The sequence below is a fragment of the Anas acuta genome, chromosome 7 (genome assembly GCF_963932015.1).
Source record: "Anas acuta chromosome 7, bAnaAcu1.1, whole genome shotgun sequence".
Taxonomy (NCBI): Eukaryota; Metazoa; Chordata; class Aves; order Anseriformes; family Anatidae; genus Anas; species Anas acuta.
Genome location: NC_088985.1, coordinates 18,197,253 through 18,213,815, shown reverse-complemented (window position 1 = coordinate 18,213,815; position 16,563 = coordinate 18,197,253). Strand labels below are relative to the sequence as shown.

Genomic DNA, 16,563 nt, shown 5'->3' with positions numbered 1-16,563 from the left:
AACCCACGGCCCCTGTGCCACCACCACAGGCCCTTGGCCCTCACCAGCTGCTGGGGCCCTGTCCTGCCCGTGCAGCTGACCTGCCTTGGCTTCTCCTGGTACTGCTGCCACGCTCTGCCCCCCTCAGCTCCCCACCACGGGTAAGGGTGAGGGGCTCCCAGGCCCAGGGGCTGGATGGGGCATGCCGCAGGGCGTTCAGCTCGCTGCGGGCCCCTGGTGGGAAGCACCAGGGAAGAAAGAGGGCATTACACCTCCAGGGTGGGGTGGAGGGGCCGTGAGGAGGATGCCGGCTGGAAGGGCACTGCCCTGCTACCCCCCCTGCTCTCTTTGCCCCCAGAAATCCCGCTACGGCACCTACGCCATGCTGCTGCGGGCCAAGCTGAAGGCGGGCTCCGAGGACCTGGCGGCCTTCGAGTCCACTCTCTTCGACGCAGCAGGCGGCGAGGACGACGGCCTGAAAAAATCCCGCTCCAGCCCCTCGCTCAACGCCGAGCCCTCCAGCACGGGCACCAAGGTGAAGCGCAACGTCTCGGAGCGCGCCAGCCGCCAGCCCCCCGGACACCCCCAGAAATCGTAAGGCAGGGGCACCAGCCGCCTGCGCTGCAGCTCCCATCCCGCCCCCTGGCACTGGGGTGGGCGCCACGTGCCCGCCGGGACCCTGCATGAGTCCATCCTCTTGGGGCACGCGCTGGGGTGGGGACAGCCTTCCCCAGCCACCAGCACCAGCCCGCTGGCCCCTTGGCTGGTGAGCGGTGCGGGGCAGGACCGGCCCCAGGCGCTGCCGGCGGGAGCTGCCCCATCAGACTGATTCCTGCCCCTCCTTGTTCTGCGCTTGGCTGCAGACTCCCCTCCAGCCCCCCTGCCTCACGGAGGGGACGGGACTGAAACCTGCCGACTGGGCTACATTCCGTGGTGTGAGAACCCAACGCAGCGCAGCCAGCGGCTGCTTTCCTCCAGCTCCGCTGTGCCGTGTGGGAAAGCTGGGACTGGGCAGAGAGGAGCCATCCACGCGCCCCATGTGCCAGCCCTGGTCCTGGCCCCATCCCTGAGGGCTGGGGGGAGCCAGGGCTCCCTCCCTGCTGCCCCAGCTGCTCCCACGCCTCCTGCTTTCTTACAACTTTTGAACGGTTTTTGTGATACAGTTTTGCACTTTTTAGTACCAGATCGAGCTGACCAACAGGGAGTTTTTTGGGGGCTAATTTTGATGCTTTTTGGAACTGTTTAAAAAAAAAAAAAAAAACACAAACAAACCCAGCCATTTCCTGTAGACACTGCACTCTTGGCAGGGGGAAGAAAGGTTTTTACATGGCCTTGGGGGGACGCAGAGCCTCCCTGGGCAGCGAGCCCAGCGTCGCTCCTGTGCGTGCTGCTGCGAGCCACCCAGCCTGTGCCCAGCCAGCCCGTCCTCACCCGTCCAGCACCAGCAGCCTTCCTGGAGAGAGCCAGCCCCGCAGGCACCGCCGACTGTCTGCTTGGCAAACACGGGCACAGCCCCAGTCTCACTGTGCCCCTTGGCTGAGGTGTGAGGGGTGCACTGTGCCGGTGGGCTCAGGGACAGGGGCTTTCCTTCCACTGCCACTGCTCCAAAGCATCGCGGGGGCCTTGGAGGCTGCAGCACTGAGTGCTGGTCCGACGAGCGGGGAGAGCTGTGAGGTCCTGAGCTAGAGGAGGAGGAGCAGTGGCTGCAGCCCATCCTTCAGCTGCAGGGTCTGTCCTTCCCCAGGCTGGCAGCAGGGTGAGCAGGGCTGGAGGGTGCGGGTCAGCAGCGGGTGCTGGTGCTCAGGCGTGGCTGCAGGAGCGCTGAGGGTGCAAGCGGAGGGGTCCAGAGCCGGGGCCAGCAGAAGGGCTGAGGGTAGGGGCTGCAAACACACGCTGTTCCTGGCTGCACGGGACCCGGCTGTTTTCAGCACTGACTTTGCGAATGTGTCAAACTTTTTATTCTGCTCTTTTGAGTCTATTGCAAAAAAAAAAAAAAAAAGAAAGGAAAAAAAAAAAAAAGAAAAATCCACCCCTGCCCCAGGCGGCTCGGGGAGGGGGAGAAAAACCTTTGTACAGCTTCTTCTGTCGGTTACTGAAGTAAAACTTGCTCTTCAGTTCTTGTGTGTGCTGTGGTTTTTCCCCCAGGTGAGCCCAGGGGTGACGCTGGGGACAGCCGAGGCTCCAGGGGCTGCTGAGGGGCCCGCAGCCAGGCTGCCCGCCCCAGGGCCACGGGCAGGGCCCTGCCTCGCCGCCTGGCGGCAGAGACACAGCTGGCTGAGGCTAATGGAAACCGTGTCCCTTTATTCACCAGGCCAGGGAGGGACTGTTAAATAAGAGCAGAGAGGGGCCAGGGCAGGCTGCATCCCGCCCCCGAGCGTCCAGGCAGCCAGGGCTGCGGCGTGGGCTCCCAGTCCAGAAGGCACTTGTGTGGGATGGGGTGGGCAGGGCGGGGGGCAGCACGGCCCCCCCGGCCCCTCAGTGCACCTGCTGCTGCTGGCTGTGGGGCAGCTCACCGGCTGGCACCGGCCCTGGCTTCAAGGCCAGGGCAGGCACCTGCTCCTCCTCCACCGACTCGCTGCCGTAGGCGCTATCCTCCTTGATCTCTGCAAGGCAAGCCCAGGGCGGTCAGGGGGGAGAGGCCAGGGGGGCAGCGGGGCCCTCCCCCCATCCCTGCACCCCCAGTACCTGTGCTCTGCAGCTTCTCCTGCGCCTCAGTTTTGCGCAGTATCCTGACGGCCTTGCGCAGCCCCATGGAGTCCAGCGCCTCCAGCAGCCCCCCCAGGCTGCCCCCGGCCAGCTGCAGGGAGAACACAGTGAGTGGGGAGGGACGCGGTGGGGCCGGGAGGAGGACGGGGCGCCCCGGCCAGGCACTGACCTCGTAGCTGCGCAGCAGGCTGACGCTGGGCGAGGGGGTGTCCTTGTAGGTCTCCACCAGGCTGCAGAGCCCCAGCCGCTTGGCCAGCTCCATCCAGTCGGACCCGCTGCTGTCCTGGTTCAGCAGCTGCTCCAAGCCCTGCAGCGCGTCGTTGTCCAGGGACAGGACGTTCCCTGTGGGGACACGCAGCTCTGTCACACGCTGCCCGTCCCCGTGGCCGGCCCTGGTCCTGCCCTGCAGGGCAGAGGGGCTGCTCACCTGCACGGGGGGCAGCGGGCAGCTCCGCCTCGGGGCCCGGCTGGGAGGCTTGCAGCAGGATGTCCCGCACCTGCGGGACAGACACAGGGACATGAGCATCACCCCGAACACCAAACAACACATCCCAGCTCCCTGGGACGTGGAGGGGCACAATGCCAGCCAGGGTGCTGGCACCAGCCAGGCCTGTGCTCCTGGCACAGCTCTGCCTCTCCAGAGAGCCTCCCAGTGCTCCGGCCCCCACCCCATGCTGTGTACCCCATGGAAATGCCCCCACCCCACACCGTGCCTCCCACGCACCTTCTGGCTGCGGGTCAGGTCCAGCGGCGTGTGGCAGCGGCGTGGTCGGGGCCCTGTCTCCTCCTGCTCCTGCTCAGGGTCGGGCTGGGGGCTGGGGGCAGGCGGCGTGGCCGGGGACGGCTCCCCCAGCTCCATGCCCACCTCCTGCTCCTCGGGGTCAGCATCCGTGTCGCTGCTCGCCTCCGACGAGGAGGGGCTGATGGGCTCGTCGTTCTCATTCAGCACATCGGCCCCTGTGGGCGAGGGGTGGCTGAGTCCCCCCGAACAGGGCAGGGGCTGCTCCCACCGCCCGTGGGCAGGAGGGGAGGGTCGGCACCGTACCTGCTTTGAGGAGCAGCTTGGTGAGCGTGGGGGAGCCCAGGCCGGCCGCCAGGTGCAGGGGGGTGTTCCCAGCGAAGGTCCGGCTGTTGACGTCTGCTCCCAGCTATAGAGAAAGGCACGAGGCCATGAGGACGGGCCCCCCGGCCCTGCTTCCCTCTCCCTGCACCCACCTGCAGCGAGGAGGCGGCCCCCTACCTTCTTCACCAGGTGTGTGGCCATGTTGAGGTTCTCCATCTCCACAGCCAGGTGCAGCGGGGTCCTCCCGCCCTGCATCTCCGTGGCGTTCACATCCGCCCCCTTCCTGACCAGCAGGTCCAGGCAGGCCGGGCTCTTCGCCTTCACGGCCAGGTGCACGGGCAGGAGGCCTGGGGCAGGGGGAGAGGCTCAGCACCCCGCCAGCCACGCCGGGCCCCGTCCCCACCCGGGCCCTTCGTCCCCCGGCCCCGCTCACCGTAGAAGTTGGGCAGGCGCAGCAGGTAGGGGGCAGCCGCACCCAGGTGGGCCAGCAGCGTCCTCACCATCTCTTCGTCGCCCGTGTGGAGCGCCAGGTGCAGCAGGGAATTGCCGTAGCGGTCCAGCAAGGTGGGGTCTGCACGGGCTTGCAGCAGGAGCTGTACCACCTGGGGCTGCTTGGTGATGACGGCCAAGTGCAGCGGTGTCTGCGGACCGGGACACCCGTCACCAGCGCTGGTCCCATCCCAGCACCCCTCACACACAGCCCGGGCAGCGGGCAGCAGCCCCCAGCACCTGGATGCAGGCACCAGCCCTGGATAGGGGAGACCCTCCCTCAGCCCTCCTCCACGAAAAGCCCCGTACCTGCTGCAGGTTGTTGGTGATGTTGATGATCTGAGGGCTGGGGATGCTAACGATCACGTCGATCAGCTGCTTGATCACAGCCGTCTGCTCATGGATAATAGCGAGGTGCAAAGGCCTGTGGGAGAGAGGACAGCTTTTGTCCCAGCTCCGTGTCCCCAGGGCCTCCCCACCAGCTGCTGCCCCCAGCCCTGTAATGCCACCCCCGGGGCCGGGCTCTGACGGCCAGCACGGTTCGTGCTGTCCCACCGTGTGCCCCTCGCCCCGCACACTCACGTGTCCCCGTTCTCGTCCTGCGAGGCGGCCAGGTGCCTCTGGACAGCCAGCAGCATGCGGGGGTCTGCCGTGACCGAGTAGTCGAGCAGGGCGTGAGCGTTGCGGCGCGCCAGGGCCAGCATCCAGAGGTGGCAGACCTGGGCTGCAGCACGAAGCGGGACATCAGCACTGGGCACCCCCCCAGCCGCCTCTCCGGGCACCGCCTCTGCCCCAGGGCAGGTCTCCCAGCCCCTTCTCTCCTCCTACCCTGCTTCTGCAGCTCCTTGCAGTATAAGCTCTCCGTAGGCACCTGCCTGTCGCCCTCGTCCCCGTCCACGTTGGGGGCCTTCATCTGCACACCGCCCTGGTACCCCCCCACGGGGTGCGGGCCGGTCGAGTAGATGCTGTTGTACGCCAGCCCGGGCGAGTAGGGAAAGCTGAGGTTCCCACCTGCGGGGCAAGGGGGTGGGTCAGGGCCAGGGTCAGGGTCAGGGTCAGGGTCAGGGTTAGGGTCAGGGTTAGGGTCAGGGTTGGGCTGGTGGAGCGGGGAGCAGGGATTCCTGACTCACCTCCTCCTGATCCGAAGCCCCCGGCACCGCCGCCGGCTCCCCCCATGTGCGAGCCCCCACCAAAGTGCTGGGGGAACTGGGGCAGGACTTTCTTGCGCTTCCTCTCCACCTCCTCCTTATCTGCAGGGAGAGACCGGGGAGGTTCAGGGCTGGGGGGAGAACGCCCAGCCCGGTGCTGAGAGCACCCCTCCCTCGGCGCTCACCTTCCACCACGGGGTAGTAGGTGAACTGCTTCGAGTCGCTCACGTCCCCCCCTCGCTTCCGCTTCAGCTGCAGGAAGACGGTGACGGGACGGTCGATCTTGGGCTTGTGGTAGGGGGGCGTGCGGAAGACGATGGCGTACTGCGGGCAGGAAAGAGGGACGTTGGCCCTGCTCCTGCCTGGAGCCAGTGACGGGGCTACCTCACCTCGTGGGGCACCCACCCGCCCGGGGGCACGACCGGAGCCCCCCCATCTCCCCGTACCTGCTTGTGCACGTCTGTGGGGGAGAAGTCCCCAAAGGCCTGCCAGCCGTTCTCATCATCCTCGTAGAAGCGCACCTCGATGTCATCTGGGGGGGGGAAAGAGGCCTGGCACCGCCTGTCTCACCGCCTGGCCGGGCTCCAGGTACACGGCCACGCAGCCTGGCCACCTCGGGGCCCTGGGGCTGGGACCGATTCCGCCTCAGCCCCTGCAGGGTGTCGCAGCTGGAGGGGACGCCTTTTACCTTTCTGGACCTTGTCGCACAGCAAGTAGACCTCATCCCCGCCCCGCACCGAGCCGGCCGTCTTATCCATCCGCGAGATCTTCAGGTTGGAAGCCCCGGGGGACTCTGCAGAGCAAAGAGGCGTTGGCAGCCCCCGTGCTGTCAGAGCAACCACGAGCTCCCCACCCATCCTGCCCTGTCCCCTGCCCACTGCACTGGGGGCCCCAGGGGCCGGGCTGGCCAAAACGGAGCCATTCACCCCTCGTCACCGTGCTACGATGAGAGCCAAGCCACCCGGGGACGGGTGGCAGAGCCGCATCCATCAGCCCAACACGGCACCCACACAGCCCACCCCTCCCACGCCCCGCCAGCAGGAGCTGGCCCTGCACTCACTGCTGTCGTGGATGGGGTCCGAGATGACGGGCTGCAGGGCCAGCGTGAAGTTCCCGCTGCTGTCACGAAGGTAGGCGGTGAAGCGCAACCGCACGATGCTGAGGTCCATCACCTTCTTCAGCTCCTTCGCCTCCAGCTCGATCTCTCGCAGCTCGGCTTCTGCCGGGCCGGGGGGCGATGCCGTCAGACCCCGTGCCCAGCCCAGCCCCGCAGCTGCCACCCCACAGCAGGTCCCCGCTCCACGCAGCCCCAGGCTGCCCCCACCTGTCAGCAGGCTGTTCTTGTTGCGGATCTTCTGCTGCTTCAGCTTCTCCTTCATGATCTCCATCATGTTCTTCTTGGTGACGTGCAGCACTCCCAGGTTGCTGAACCTGGCGGAGACGAGCCCGCTGTCATCGCACAGCCGGCCCTGGGGCACGCGGCTCACCGAGGGCTGGCAGAGCTCAGCACAGGGCAGCGGGGCAGCAGCAGCTCAATGCGTGCAGGGCAAAGAGGAGCCGTCACCGCGGGGAGCAGAGGAGCCCAGAGCAGAGGGCTCTGCAGGTGACCAGCCCAGAGTGGGAGCTGAGAGGGCTGGGGGGCAGACGGATGCACGTGGGACCAGGCTGAGCCAGCAGCAGGGGTTGGATTTATGGGACCTATGAGGGACTTTGTGTGCAGCAACAGAGCGCACACAGCTCCTGCCCCTCCTGTCCCACTTCAGCAGCAGATCTGAGGAAAACACCCTTTCTTCCCCAAACCAGGCTGCTCAGGCTACAGCAGCGCTGGGGCACACAGCAGCTGGGCCAGCCACGAACCTGCCTGCTTCAGCCTCTGCCACCGGCTGGGCAGGAGCCCCCCGACAGGGCTACGGAGCCACCCCAGCCCACCGGGTCCCCTCCGCACGTACTGAGCAGTCATGTCCTTGGGTCCCACGATGGCCACGCAGTTGCCAGCCTCGTTGCACTGCTTGCCCACCAGGCTGTGGGCGTGCACGCGGGGAGGGTCGCTGTGTGTCACCAGGTCCACCTCGATCCGGGCCATCCCTATGTAGTTGCAGATCTGCGGGGAGAAGGGAGATGCAGCACGCTGCAAGCGCCAGTGCTGGGGTGTCTCAATACCCGTTAACGTCCTCCCTTCCAGGCACCCCTCCCGGTCCCTGCGTGCACCCCAAAGCCCCGCTCCCCCCAGCACTCACCTTGACGGTGGGGTACGTCTTGCGCCCCTTCTCGCTGGACGCTCCCGGCAGCCCGCCGTGTGACGGCCCCTCACAGCCATACCGAAATCGGAAGCCCCGCTGTGGAAGCACGGAGGGGGTCAGACCGACGGCACTGGGGTGTGACCCTGGCGCTCTGCCTGCCCCTGCCCGGGTCGCGTCCTTACCTGCTTCGGCTGCTCGATGATGATGAGGTAGGGGCCTTCTACTGGAGGACAGAGAGCAGAGGCACGGGTGAGAAGCACGGGGCAACCAGCACGTGTGCGCTCCCAGTGCCGATGCTGGAGGTACGGGCACGGTGCTGACAGCGAGGTGACCCCTGTCTGTCCCGCGGGGGTCCCCAGAGCCCCCAGCGCCTGTCTGGGAGCAGCCATCAGGGTGCCCTGGCACTCGGGGACCCCCAGCACAGCCCCAGCTCAGCTCCCTGGCAGCAGGGCCAGGCTGACCAGCCCCATCCCAGCACGGGGCAGGGATTCCCAGCCAGCCCACATCGGGGACATGGGGTGCACGGCCCCGCGGCGCTGCTGGGAAGCACCCGGCGTGAGTCAGCCCGCCGGGAAACCCCGCTGCATGGCCGGGGACCCCGGGGGGACACGTCCCTTACCCGTCTGCATCAGGGGCTCCTTCTGCTCCATCATGTGGGTGCCGAAATTGAAGTCGTCGTAGTCGATCCCATCCAGGCACTGGGCGAGGGGAGGGGAGCGTGAGCCCAGGGGGTGCAGCCGGCGGGGGGACACAGCCCCCGGTACCCTCCCCACCGAGCGGGGCGTGCGGGCGCCCAACCCCTACCCCCAACCCCCCCCCCCCCCGCGTCCCGCTGTGACCCCGGGCCGGACAAACAGACAGCGGGGCGGACAGACAGCGGGACAGCTCCCCGTCCCCGGGCAGCGCTCACTCACGGGCTGGAAGTGCTCGTCCATGGCGCGGGGCCGCGCTGCGGGCACAGCGGGCGCGGAGCGGGGCCGGGCGCAGGAAGGCGCCGCCGCTCCGGAAAGTCCCCAGAAACCCCGCCGGGCCGGGAAATGACGGCCCCGCGCGTCACCGCCCCGCCCAGCGGCACCGGCACGGCTCGGAGCGGCCCGGCACGGCACCGGCTCACGGCCCCGGCCCGGCCCGACGGGGCGCCCCGCCAGTCCCCAGCCCCAGGCGGGAGCTGGCCCCAAAGCGCTGCCCCGAGGGGTCCCCCCCGGCCCGGGGGGACACGGGCAGGCAGCGGGGTGAGCTCCGCGCCCCGGCCCCGCTCACACCGAAACCCCCGCACCCGTCCCGTCGAGGCTGCAGGGTGTCCGCCGGCCTCGTCCCCATCCCCGCTTTCCCCTCCGGCCGCCCCGCAGCCCCCCGAGGGAACACCGCCCCTACAGCAGCCCCCCAGCCCCCCACTCACCGCGGAGGAAGAGGCAGGCCTCAGCAGCCCGTCCAGCCCCAGCATGGCCATGGGGACTGCCAGGCACGGGGCCGCCGGGGTCGGGGTCTGCCCGGCAGTGGGAAAGCACCGGAGGCTTCTAGCAAAGGGGCAGGATCAGAGCGGAGCGGGGCACGCTCTCTTTCTCCACATTCCTTTTCCTCACTGAGCAGTGGAAAAAAAAAAAAAAAAAAAAAGTATCTGACTCCGCTGTGCCCTCGTACCATGAATTTCTGAAGCAGTGGTTGCCGCAGGTCCCGCTCAGGGGATTTTGGGTGTGTGGGAGAAGAGGGGAAGGAAGGGGATTGTTCAGCTCGTGAGTGACTCATATTCTTCAGAAGCTGAAAAGAGCTTTTTCAAGGAGATTTTCCAGCCGCTCGAACCCTCCAAAGGGGCTGCCCTGAGGCCCTGGGCTTGAGATTTTCCCCATGGCTGCAAGAGTGCAGCTGAGCTCCAGCAGCTCCTGCCCATGGGTGCAGGAGCTGAGGGAGCCAGGACCTCATTGCAAAGCAAGGGGAAACCTTCCCCAGGCTGTTCCCAAGGCCTGGCAGCGCAGACGTGACCCAGTGCAGGCCAGCGGGAAGCACCACGCGCTGCCTGCTGCCCAGATCTCACCCGGGCACCCTCAGCCCACTTCCAGATCTGTTGATGCAGGTGTCACAGAGAGGTGAAAGAGGGGACAAATGTCCTTCACCAGTGTGCCAGGAGGAGCCCCTCTAACCCTAAACACCAAGCGCATTTGGGGGAACCCCAAGGCAAACCCTCGAGATGAACACACCGTGGCTCCTGCACACGGCAGCTCCCCGTTCTCCCGCGCCCTCAGCCCCATCCCTCGAGGGGGTTTTGCAGCTCGCTCATCTCTGCCCTGCACACTTCCACTTGTTGCAGCAACCAGCGTGACTCAGGAACGTCACGGGGTCATGCCTGCCTGTCCCCAGCCTGCGCTGGGTCTCGCTCGGGAGCTGTCTGTCCCTGTGCCCTGTGCCTGCAAGCTGCCGTGTCGGAGGAAGCACACCTTGCTCGCCGAGCAGAGCTGGAGGGGCACCGCAGTTTCCTTGTTCCTGGAAGAGCCTGCGGCAATGCAGCGCTGCTCTGAGATAAGTGCTGCCTCCTGAGCTTGGCAGGGTGCCTTCAGGCCCCCAGGACAAGCAGGGAGAGGCTGCTTTTCACCTGGGGGCACAGCACACTGCGTTTCTACCCCCTGCACATCCCACAGGATAACCCACCTCCCCCTCCTGTTCCCCCTGGCACACCTCTGGACCCTGGGCTCACATCCACCATCACCCACACGCTGTAGGCTCCCCTTGCTGGGCTGATTCCCCCACGTCTCCACGTTCCTATGACTCGGGACGGATTTTGCAGGCATCGCTGCCCCGAGCAGCACCGGCCCCTTGCTGGGATGGTGCAGCCCGCTGCCGAGCCGGCTCCTGGTGCCAGGCTGCCTCCACGAAGGGCCAGCTGCTGGCAAGCTCAGTGGGTTACAGCCCTGCTTCATGCCTGCAGCTCCCCAAACGTGACCCAGCGATGCCGGTGCTGTTTTCTTTTCTCCCATGACAGCCAGCTGACTCGCAGAGCTGGTGCCCTGCAGGCACCAGGGAAACATCCGTCTGGCTGGCTGCACCAGGACTGTTTAGCAGCCACGGGAAAGGGCCCTCCAGAAACGCAGGAGGCAGCAGGATCATGCTCCAGCCACCCACCTGGCTGCTCCTCTCTAACACTATTCCCTGCGCATTTTGTTTCCCCAGGAGCTTCCTAATGCCTGCAAATTACAGCCTTAAGTTCCCAAGCCTGCTTTCTGCTCAGTTCCTGGGCCCTGCTCCCCCACAGCTACCTGTTAGCAACTGTGTGGCTGACAAGGCTGCGGGGTCTTTCTTGCAGGGACCTGGTTCAGAGACCTGTCCTGGAAATCCATCCCCTGACCCATACGAGTGGCAGGGACAAATCCCCTCTCCCTGCAGCCATCCCAGCCTTCCAGCAGCCCGCCCTGGCGTGCCAAGCCACTCGTATCTCTGTGCACGTCTCTCTGTGCCTTTCCTCCCATCGCTGCTATCAAGTTCGTTTTGGCAAACCCCAGCCACCCACTGATCTTCTGTGTTTCTCCTCTAGGGGCCCATAAATCAGCTGCTTTGTTGTGTTATGAACCATCTGCTCCACTCGGGCGCCTGCACATCCTCCAAAACCCCCTCTGGGTGCCGGCGGGGCCCTCGCTGCCCCTGTCCCCGTGCTCCCACACCGCCCGTGGCACCGCTGCCGCTCCGGCCGTGGGGCAGAGCCATGGGGCAGAGCCATGCGGCTGCCCCACACACCGGCACCCTCCTGGCACTGCAGTCGGGGATCGGGGCCACAGGGGCACGGGAAGAGGAAAACCAGCCCTGGCCGCCCTCTCCCCAGCATCGCGCTCACCCTCCCCGCCACCCCTAACCTCTCCCTGCTCCCCCTAACCCTAACCAAACCCTGACCCTAACCCTAACCAAACCCTGACCCTGACCCTGACCCTAACCCTGACCCACCCTACCCCTAACCCCGCCTGCCCCAGGGGGTCCCCCAGGCCCGCCTCCCCCTCCCCGTGCCCCTTCCTTACCCCTACCCCTCCGCTCGGCTCCGGCCCCAGCCCCGCTCGGCGCCGCTCCCGCCGCTGCCCGGGAAAGTCCCGGCCCGGCCCCGCCCCCCGGGGCTTCCCGGCCGCCGCCGCGCCCCGCCCGGCCCCGCGCCCCGAGGGCTCCGGGGGGCTCCGGGGGGCTCCGGGGGCGGCCCCGCAGCGCGCCCCGTGGCCGTGCAGCCCGTGGCTGGGCTTTTCTGCGAGTTTTTGACACCTGTTACGTGTAACAGCCAGCACGCTCCTCGTGCACGCACCGGGGGAGGCACAGGTTGGGCAGCTGGGGGGGCACAGCCCGCGCACAGCAGCGCTGCCCCTCGCGAGGGCCAAGGACGAGCTGTGTGTGTGTGTATATACATCTATCTGTATATATACGTAGCTCTATGTACACTCGCACGCACTCATTCACCGCCCCCCCCGCTCCCACCAGCCTCCAGGACGGGCTCACAGCAGCGGGGTGCTCCCCCCGCATGATTGTCTCCAACAGCCAAGGACGCAGAGGGCACAACGCCGGCCCCAGCAGCCCTTGGGGGGCAGCCCCCGTTCCCCGGGGGCTGCGGGCTGCTGGAGGAGCCCGGCTGCAGCTCCTGGATCGGGGGGGCACGTACCAAGCACCGTGTGTGCACGCACACGCACGTGCACCCCGAGGCACGCGGGGTCTGGGAGACATTCGGGGTGGGGAGCAGCTGGCAGGGCCCCACTCGCTGGTCCCCACCACCAGCCGGCCTCCCGTCGGGTCACACCATGGCCAGCCCCTCCGCGCCGTGGATGCAGGCCGTGCCGGGCAGGCTGCTCTCGCCTTTGTAACTTTTGGGGGCCCGGCTGGCTTTCAGCAGCACCAGGAAGGTGTCCGTGGAGATGGCCCCGAACTCGAAGGTGAAGGTGCCGTAGAAGACCAGGACGTCGATGATGAACATCCACTCGCACAGCGCGGCCACGTGCTGCAGCACGAAGCTCTCCTGGATGAAGAACACTCCGCCTGAGGGCATCCCGGTCAAGGAAAGCACAGCTGGACCCCAGCCACCACAAGGAGGACTGCAGGTTGTGTGTCATAGGCTATAGGTAACTCAGACGGACTCTGCATTGCCCAGGGCCCAAAACACCCTTTAAAAAAAAATAAGTTGTCCCTTCTGCTTTGCAAGGCGCGCAGCTGAGGCTATGAAGGGCCAACCTGCTCCCACAGCCCACCCCAACACCCGAGGGTGGTGGCAGCCAGGCCAGGGCCACTGTAACCTGCCCGCCCCAGTGCCCTCCCCACAGCTGGCAGGGCCAGGAAAAGGATACTGAAGACGAGGGTGATGAAGGCCACGGCGGTGAGGATGCTACGCAGGTGTCCCGTCCAGTAATGCCCGCGGGTTTTGGCCATGCGGTAGGTGAGGACGGACTGCAGGAAGACGAACAGCATGCTGGTGGGGAAGGCCACCCCCGCTCCGATGTAGTGCAGCACCTTGGCGTGGTCCACCTGCGGGCACAGGCCGTCAGCTCGCGGCTCCGCGGGGCCACCAAGGGGGCAGCCAGCGCCACCCCGGCCCTGCCCAGCGCTGCGGAAAGCAGCAGGCAGGTGCTGAAATGTTTGCTTTCTGAGATAAGTGCTAAACCCAAACCGGCTGCTTCATCCGGGCCCGAAATGATGAGTGTGCAAATAAAACATGCAGGGGAAGTGCGGTGCCTGGCGGGGTGGAGGCGTGCACAAAACGACACAACGACCCCAAATCCTGCCACCACCTGAGCTCCTCCCGCCTCCGTGTCAGCCCCATGTTGCCCCGCTGCCGAAACCAGCCCCGGCCGCGGGGAGAAGCCTCACCTGGAAGTTGCCGACCATGGTGAGGCCGGCGGCACAGAGCCAGCCAGTGGCCAGCCCCAGCGTGTTGAGCAGCGACGGCCCCACGCGCTCCAGGACATGTGCGTACCTCAGCAGCCCCACCAGGATGACTGCGGGACGGAGACACAGCGCCCATCACACACGGCTGGATGGAGACCCCCCAGCCCCAGGCCCACCCCTGCCCACCCCCTGCCCGGCACTAGGCCACGCGCCCCGTCCCGCTCCCTCAGCGCCACACACTTACCCATGAAGGAGCCCAGGCTGCAGATGAGGCTGAAGAAGCAGCTCTCGGGAGGCAGGGTGCCACACTTGCTGTGGGGACAAGGCACGGCAGGGGCAGCCCTCAGCGGGGGGCACCAGGGTGCGGGACCCTCCCCAGGGCACCCCGAGCACCCGCTGCTCGTCCCCATCCCTCCCCGGGGCTCCCCTCCGCTGCTCTGTGCCCCCGGGGAGGAGAGGGGCTGGGTTCGGCCCGGCCCCCAGCCCACCCCCCAGCTCCTCACCTCACGAGGGGGATGTGATCCAGCGTGCAGCAGGAGCCGGGGCCATCCACGCCGCACGACTGGTTGTAATTCCTGCGGGGAGCAAAGGGACGGGCTGGGGGGGCCTGCAGCCGGGCAGCACCATCCCCGGGGGGGACATCACGCCCTGGGTGCCCACAGGGAGCCCTGGGGCAGGAGCAGGAACACGCAGCTCCCAGCCCTGCCACACACAGCCCCGGGCTGGCAGCGCGGGTGGAGCCGGGCACGCAGCCACCGGCAGCTCCGGGCTTGCAGGGAACGTGGCGCCTGGGTGGGAATCGGGTCCCAGGGGCACGGGCACCCCACAGCGCCCACCCAGGCTGGCCCCGGGGCCTCTTCATGTGCCCCTCGTCCCCTCCATGCCACCACCAGGCTGCTGCCACGGGGAGGGATGGCTCCTCTTTTGGGGGACGGGGGGTGGGGGGGGCGCAGGCCACACAGTGACACCCCTGTGTTGGAAAGGGGGCTGTGCTGCCCCAGGGGAGGCAGGGCTGCCCGGAGCACATGCGGGAAGGAAGGGAGGAAATCCCCAGCGGTCTGGCTGCTGGCCGGCGGCCCTGAGCCCTCCCAAGTGGCCCAAGGCACCTGGGTGGCCTCAGCAGCGTCACCACCCCTGGGGCACCACCACACAGCAGCAGCCTGCGGGACCATCGCGAGGGAGCGGTGCTGCTGTCCCCAACCCCTGGCGGTGGGGCACAGCAGGGTGAGGCTGAGGACATGGTGGGAGGAAGGTGACAGGACGGTCAGAGCCGTGACACCCAGGGAAGCTGCCTTGGCTCTCCCAGCACCCGATCACAGAAGGGTTTTTGGGTGTCCTGCAAGAGCCCATCACCTGTCACCGCAGCATCACCCGCGCAGCCCTGGCTGGCACGGCCCAGGGAACCCCCACCCGGCAGCCACAGAGCCAAAGGCACCTGGCAGAGCTGAGCCATCGGCTGCCTCCAGTGAAGCGGCTCAGCAATCGCACGGTTAAGCAGGACTTTTCGGGAAGGGCTGGGCTGGTCTCTGCTGTTTTTTCAGTCTCCTCGTTTACTGGTGGCTTTGTTTTCCAACCGCGAAACCCGAGCAAGGCGTGGAGCCCCACGGCCTCCTCAAGGGCTGCTCTTGTGGTGTTGTTTGGTTTGGGATTTTTCTATTTTTTTTAAAGCAAGCAGCCCAAAGTTTGGAAGCATTATTCATCATTAACGTCTGTTTATGCCACAGAGACAACGCCGACAAACACATTCTTCCCAGGACAGAATAATCCATCAGACAGGAAATGGCAGCGGGTTGTTTTTTCTTGTTTTTTTTTTTACCCTCCTTCAAACACTCCAGCAAGAATTGAGCTAACATGGATTTTCTGGGCAGATTTTTTAGGAGACGCAAGAAGCCAAGAGTCATGCAGAAGAAATTCCTGAGAGCGCGGACAGCTCTTCCCTCCCAGCCCGGGGCACAGCCGGGTGCCACCGCACAGCCCTGCTGGCACTGCCAGGGCCCAGGGTTCGAGCCTCCAGCAAGCGAGTCCCGGCCTTTTCCACGGAGACACTCGGCCCTCTGTAATTCCCTGACCACTTATTTTCGGGCTTTTTCCGTGCTTAGCATTTACTCAATGGCCCCCTTTTCCCTGGGTGCTGTGTGTGAGCTCACCGGAGCGGCGGTGACCGCACACGAGCTGCTGGGGGGTGGATGTAGCTCTGCTCAGCTCTGCTCAGCTCTCCTTGGCTCTGCTCGGCTCTGCCATCCCCAAGGCTCTGCAGACGCGGGGCCCAATCCCGCCGGCAGCTCGCCCCTACGAGGCTCTGCTCCCCCAAACCACCCGCGGATGAAGGACGAGGGGTTAGGCACGGAGCGGTTCCCGCTGCCAGCGGGGTGCTTACGGGGGGTCCCGCCGCCCTGCCCGCCCCCAGCCCCTTACCAGTTGTGCACGGGGCAGATGTGGTTGTTGGAGAGCGCCATGGCGTACCTGGGGGAGATGTCAGCGGGCGTTACGCGGTGCCTGTGGGATGGGGGCACGGCCCGGGGGCTGCCCACACTGCACCCCATCCCATCCCATCCCATCCCATCCCATCCCATCCCATCCCATCCCACCCCACCCCATCCCATCCCATCCCTCTGCGCCCACCTCCCCGGGCAGGGGCTGCGCTGCCTCCCCCAGCTCCGGGGGCTCCCCGGGGCTGCCCTCGGGCACCCGGCCGGGCGGGGGTCGTTGCGCGGAGCCCCCCGGCGCTACTCACACGATCCACATGCCGGTGATGGTGAATGCGGGCAGCGTGACGGGCAGGATCCCCCAGGCGGGCATGGCGGGGCCGGGCATGCCCCTGGGGGCTAGCGGCGGGCGGCGGGGCCGCCGGGGGAGCCTCCCCGCTGCCTCCTGCTGCCGGGCCGCCGGGCCCAGCTCCCCATGGGCAGCGCCCGCCGCGGGGCCGGGGCCGGGGCCGGGCCGGGAGGGACGGGACGGGACGGGACGGGAGGGCCGGGAGGGACGCGCCGGCTCCGCCCCGGGGCAGGGGGGGTCCCGCTCGGCTCAGGGCCCGCCCCGCCCGGCGGGGAGCGCGGCTCGCCCGGCACGGCCCGGCCCCGGGCGCCACGTGGCGGCGGCCCCG

The 16,563-nt window shown here is 67.0% G+C and overlaps 3 protein-coding genes across 10 annotated transcripts in view; 1 reads left to right on the top strand and 2 right to left on the bottom strand.

Moving 5' to 3' along the window:
* The window catches only part of PSD (pleckstrin and Sec7 domain containing), a 31,500-nt gene extending 29,496 nt beyond the window's left edge, over window positions 1-2,004 (top strand). For all 3 annotated transcript variants that reach the window (XM_068689626.1, XM_068689625.1, XM_068689627.1), the window contains one exon: window positions 338-2,004. In XM_068689626.1, the coding sequence (XP_068545727.1) occupies window positions 338-577 (240 nt within the window). In that variant the 3' untranslated portion in view covers window positions 578-2,004. The remainder of the gene's footprint in view (window positions 1-337) is intronic.
* NFKB2 (nuclear factor kappa B subunit 2) lies at window positions 1,947-11,762 on the bottom strand. Of its 6 annotated transcripts, XM_068689631.1 has the most exons (23): window positions 11,624-11,762; window positions 9,025-9,207; window positions 8,245-8,323; window positions 7,808-7,848; window positions 7,623-7,721; window positions 7,335-7,486; window positions 6,710-6,816; window positions 6,446-6,604; window positions 6,074-6,178; window positions 5,832-5,917; window positions 5,571-5,709; window positions 5,368-5,487; window positions 5,066-5,248; window positions 4,820-4,961; window positions 4,547-4,661; window positions 4,182-4,389; window positions 3,926-4,095; window positions 3,731-3,833; window positions 3,410-3,642; window positions 3,113-3,182; window positions 2,855-3,027; window positions 2,665-2,776; window positions 1,947-2,582 (listed from the first exon to the last, which is right to left on the bottom strand). In XM_068689631.1, exons 2-23 carry the CDS (start codon window positions 9,073-9,075, stop codon window positions 2,455-2,457), a joined length of 2,775 nt encoding a protein of 924 aa, XP_068545732.1. In that variant the 5' UTR covers window positions 9,076-9,207; window positions 11,624-11,762; the 3' UTR covers window positions 1,947-2,454. The 6 variants fall into 6 exon arrangements, with proteins under 6 accessions (XP_068545732.1, XP_068545729.1, XP_068545730.1 ...); XM_068689628.1 differs by having other exon boundaries at window positions 6,446-6,816; XM_068689629.1 differs by having other exon boundaries at window positions 6,446-6,816; window positions 7,808-7,845.
* Window positions 11,763-11,982: 220 nt separating this feature from the next.
* On the bottom strand, window positions 11,983-16,463 carry TMEM150A (transmembrane protein 150A). The gene is made up of 7 exons (XM_068689643.1): window positions 16,195-16,463; window positions 15,876-15,923; window positions 13,964-14,035; window positions 13,705-13,772; window positions 13,443-13,570; window positions 12,923-13,100; window positions 11,983-12,617 (listed from the first exon to the last, which is right to left on the bottom strand). Exons 1-7 carry the CDS (start codon window positions 16,272-16,274, stop codon window positions 12,376-12,378), a joined length of 816 nt encoding a protein of 271 aa, XP_068545744.1. The 5' UTR covers window positions 16,275-16,463; the 3' UTR covers window positions 11,983-12,375.
* Window positions 16,464-16,563: the final 100 nt, after the last annotated feature.

Bases quoted from the DNA above. Each gene is read 5' to 3' on its own strand.
- NFKB2 (XM_068689628.1), bottom strand. From the start codon at position 9,075: ATGGCCATGCTGGGGCTGGACGGGCTGCTGAGGCCTGCCTCTTCCTCC. The intron at 7,722-7,807 runs GTAAGGACGCGA...GTGCTTCCACAG, and splicing joins TCATCGAGCAGCCGAAGCAG to CGGGGCTTCCGATTTCGGTA. The intron at 3,183-3,409 runs GTGCGTGGGAGG...TCTGTCCCGCAG, and splicing joins ACCTGACCCGCAGCCAGAAG to GTGCGGGACATCCTGCTGCA.
- TMEM150A (XM_068689643.1), bottom strand. From the start codon at position 16,274: ATGCCCGGCCCCGCCATGCCCGCCTGGGGGATCCTGCCCGTCACGCTG. The intron at 13,773-13,963 runs GTGAGGAGCTGG...TTGTCCCCACAG, and splicing joins GATCACATCCCCCTCGTGAG to CAAGTGTGGCACCCTGCCTC. The intron at 13,571-13,704 runs GTAAGTGTGTGG...TCCGTCCCGCAG, and splicing joins CAGCCTGGGCTCCTTCATGG to TCATCCTGGTGGGGCTGCTG.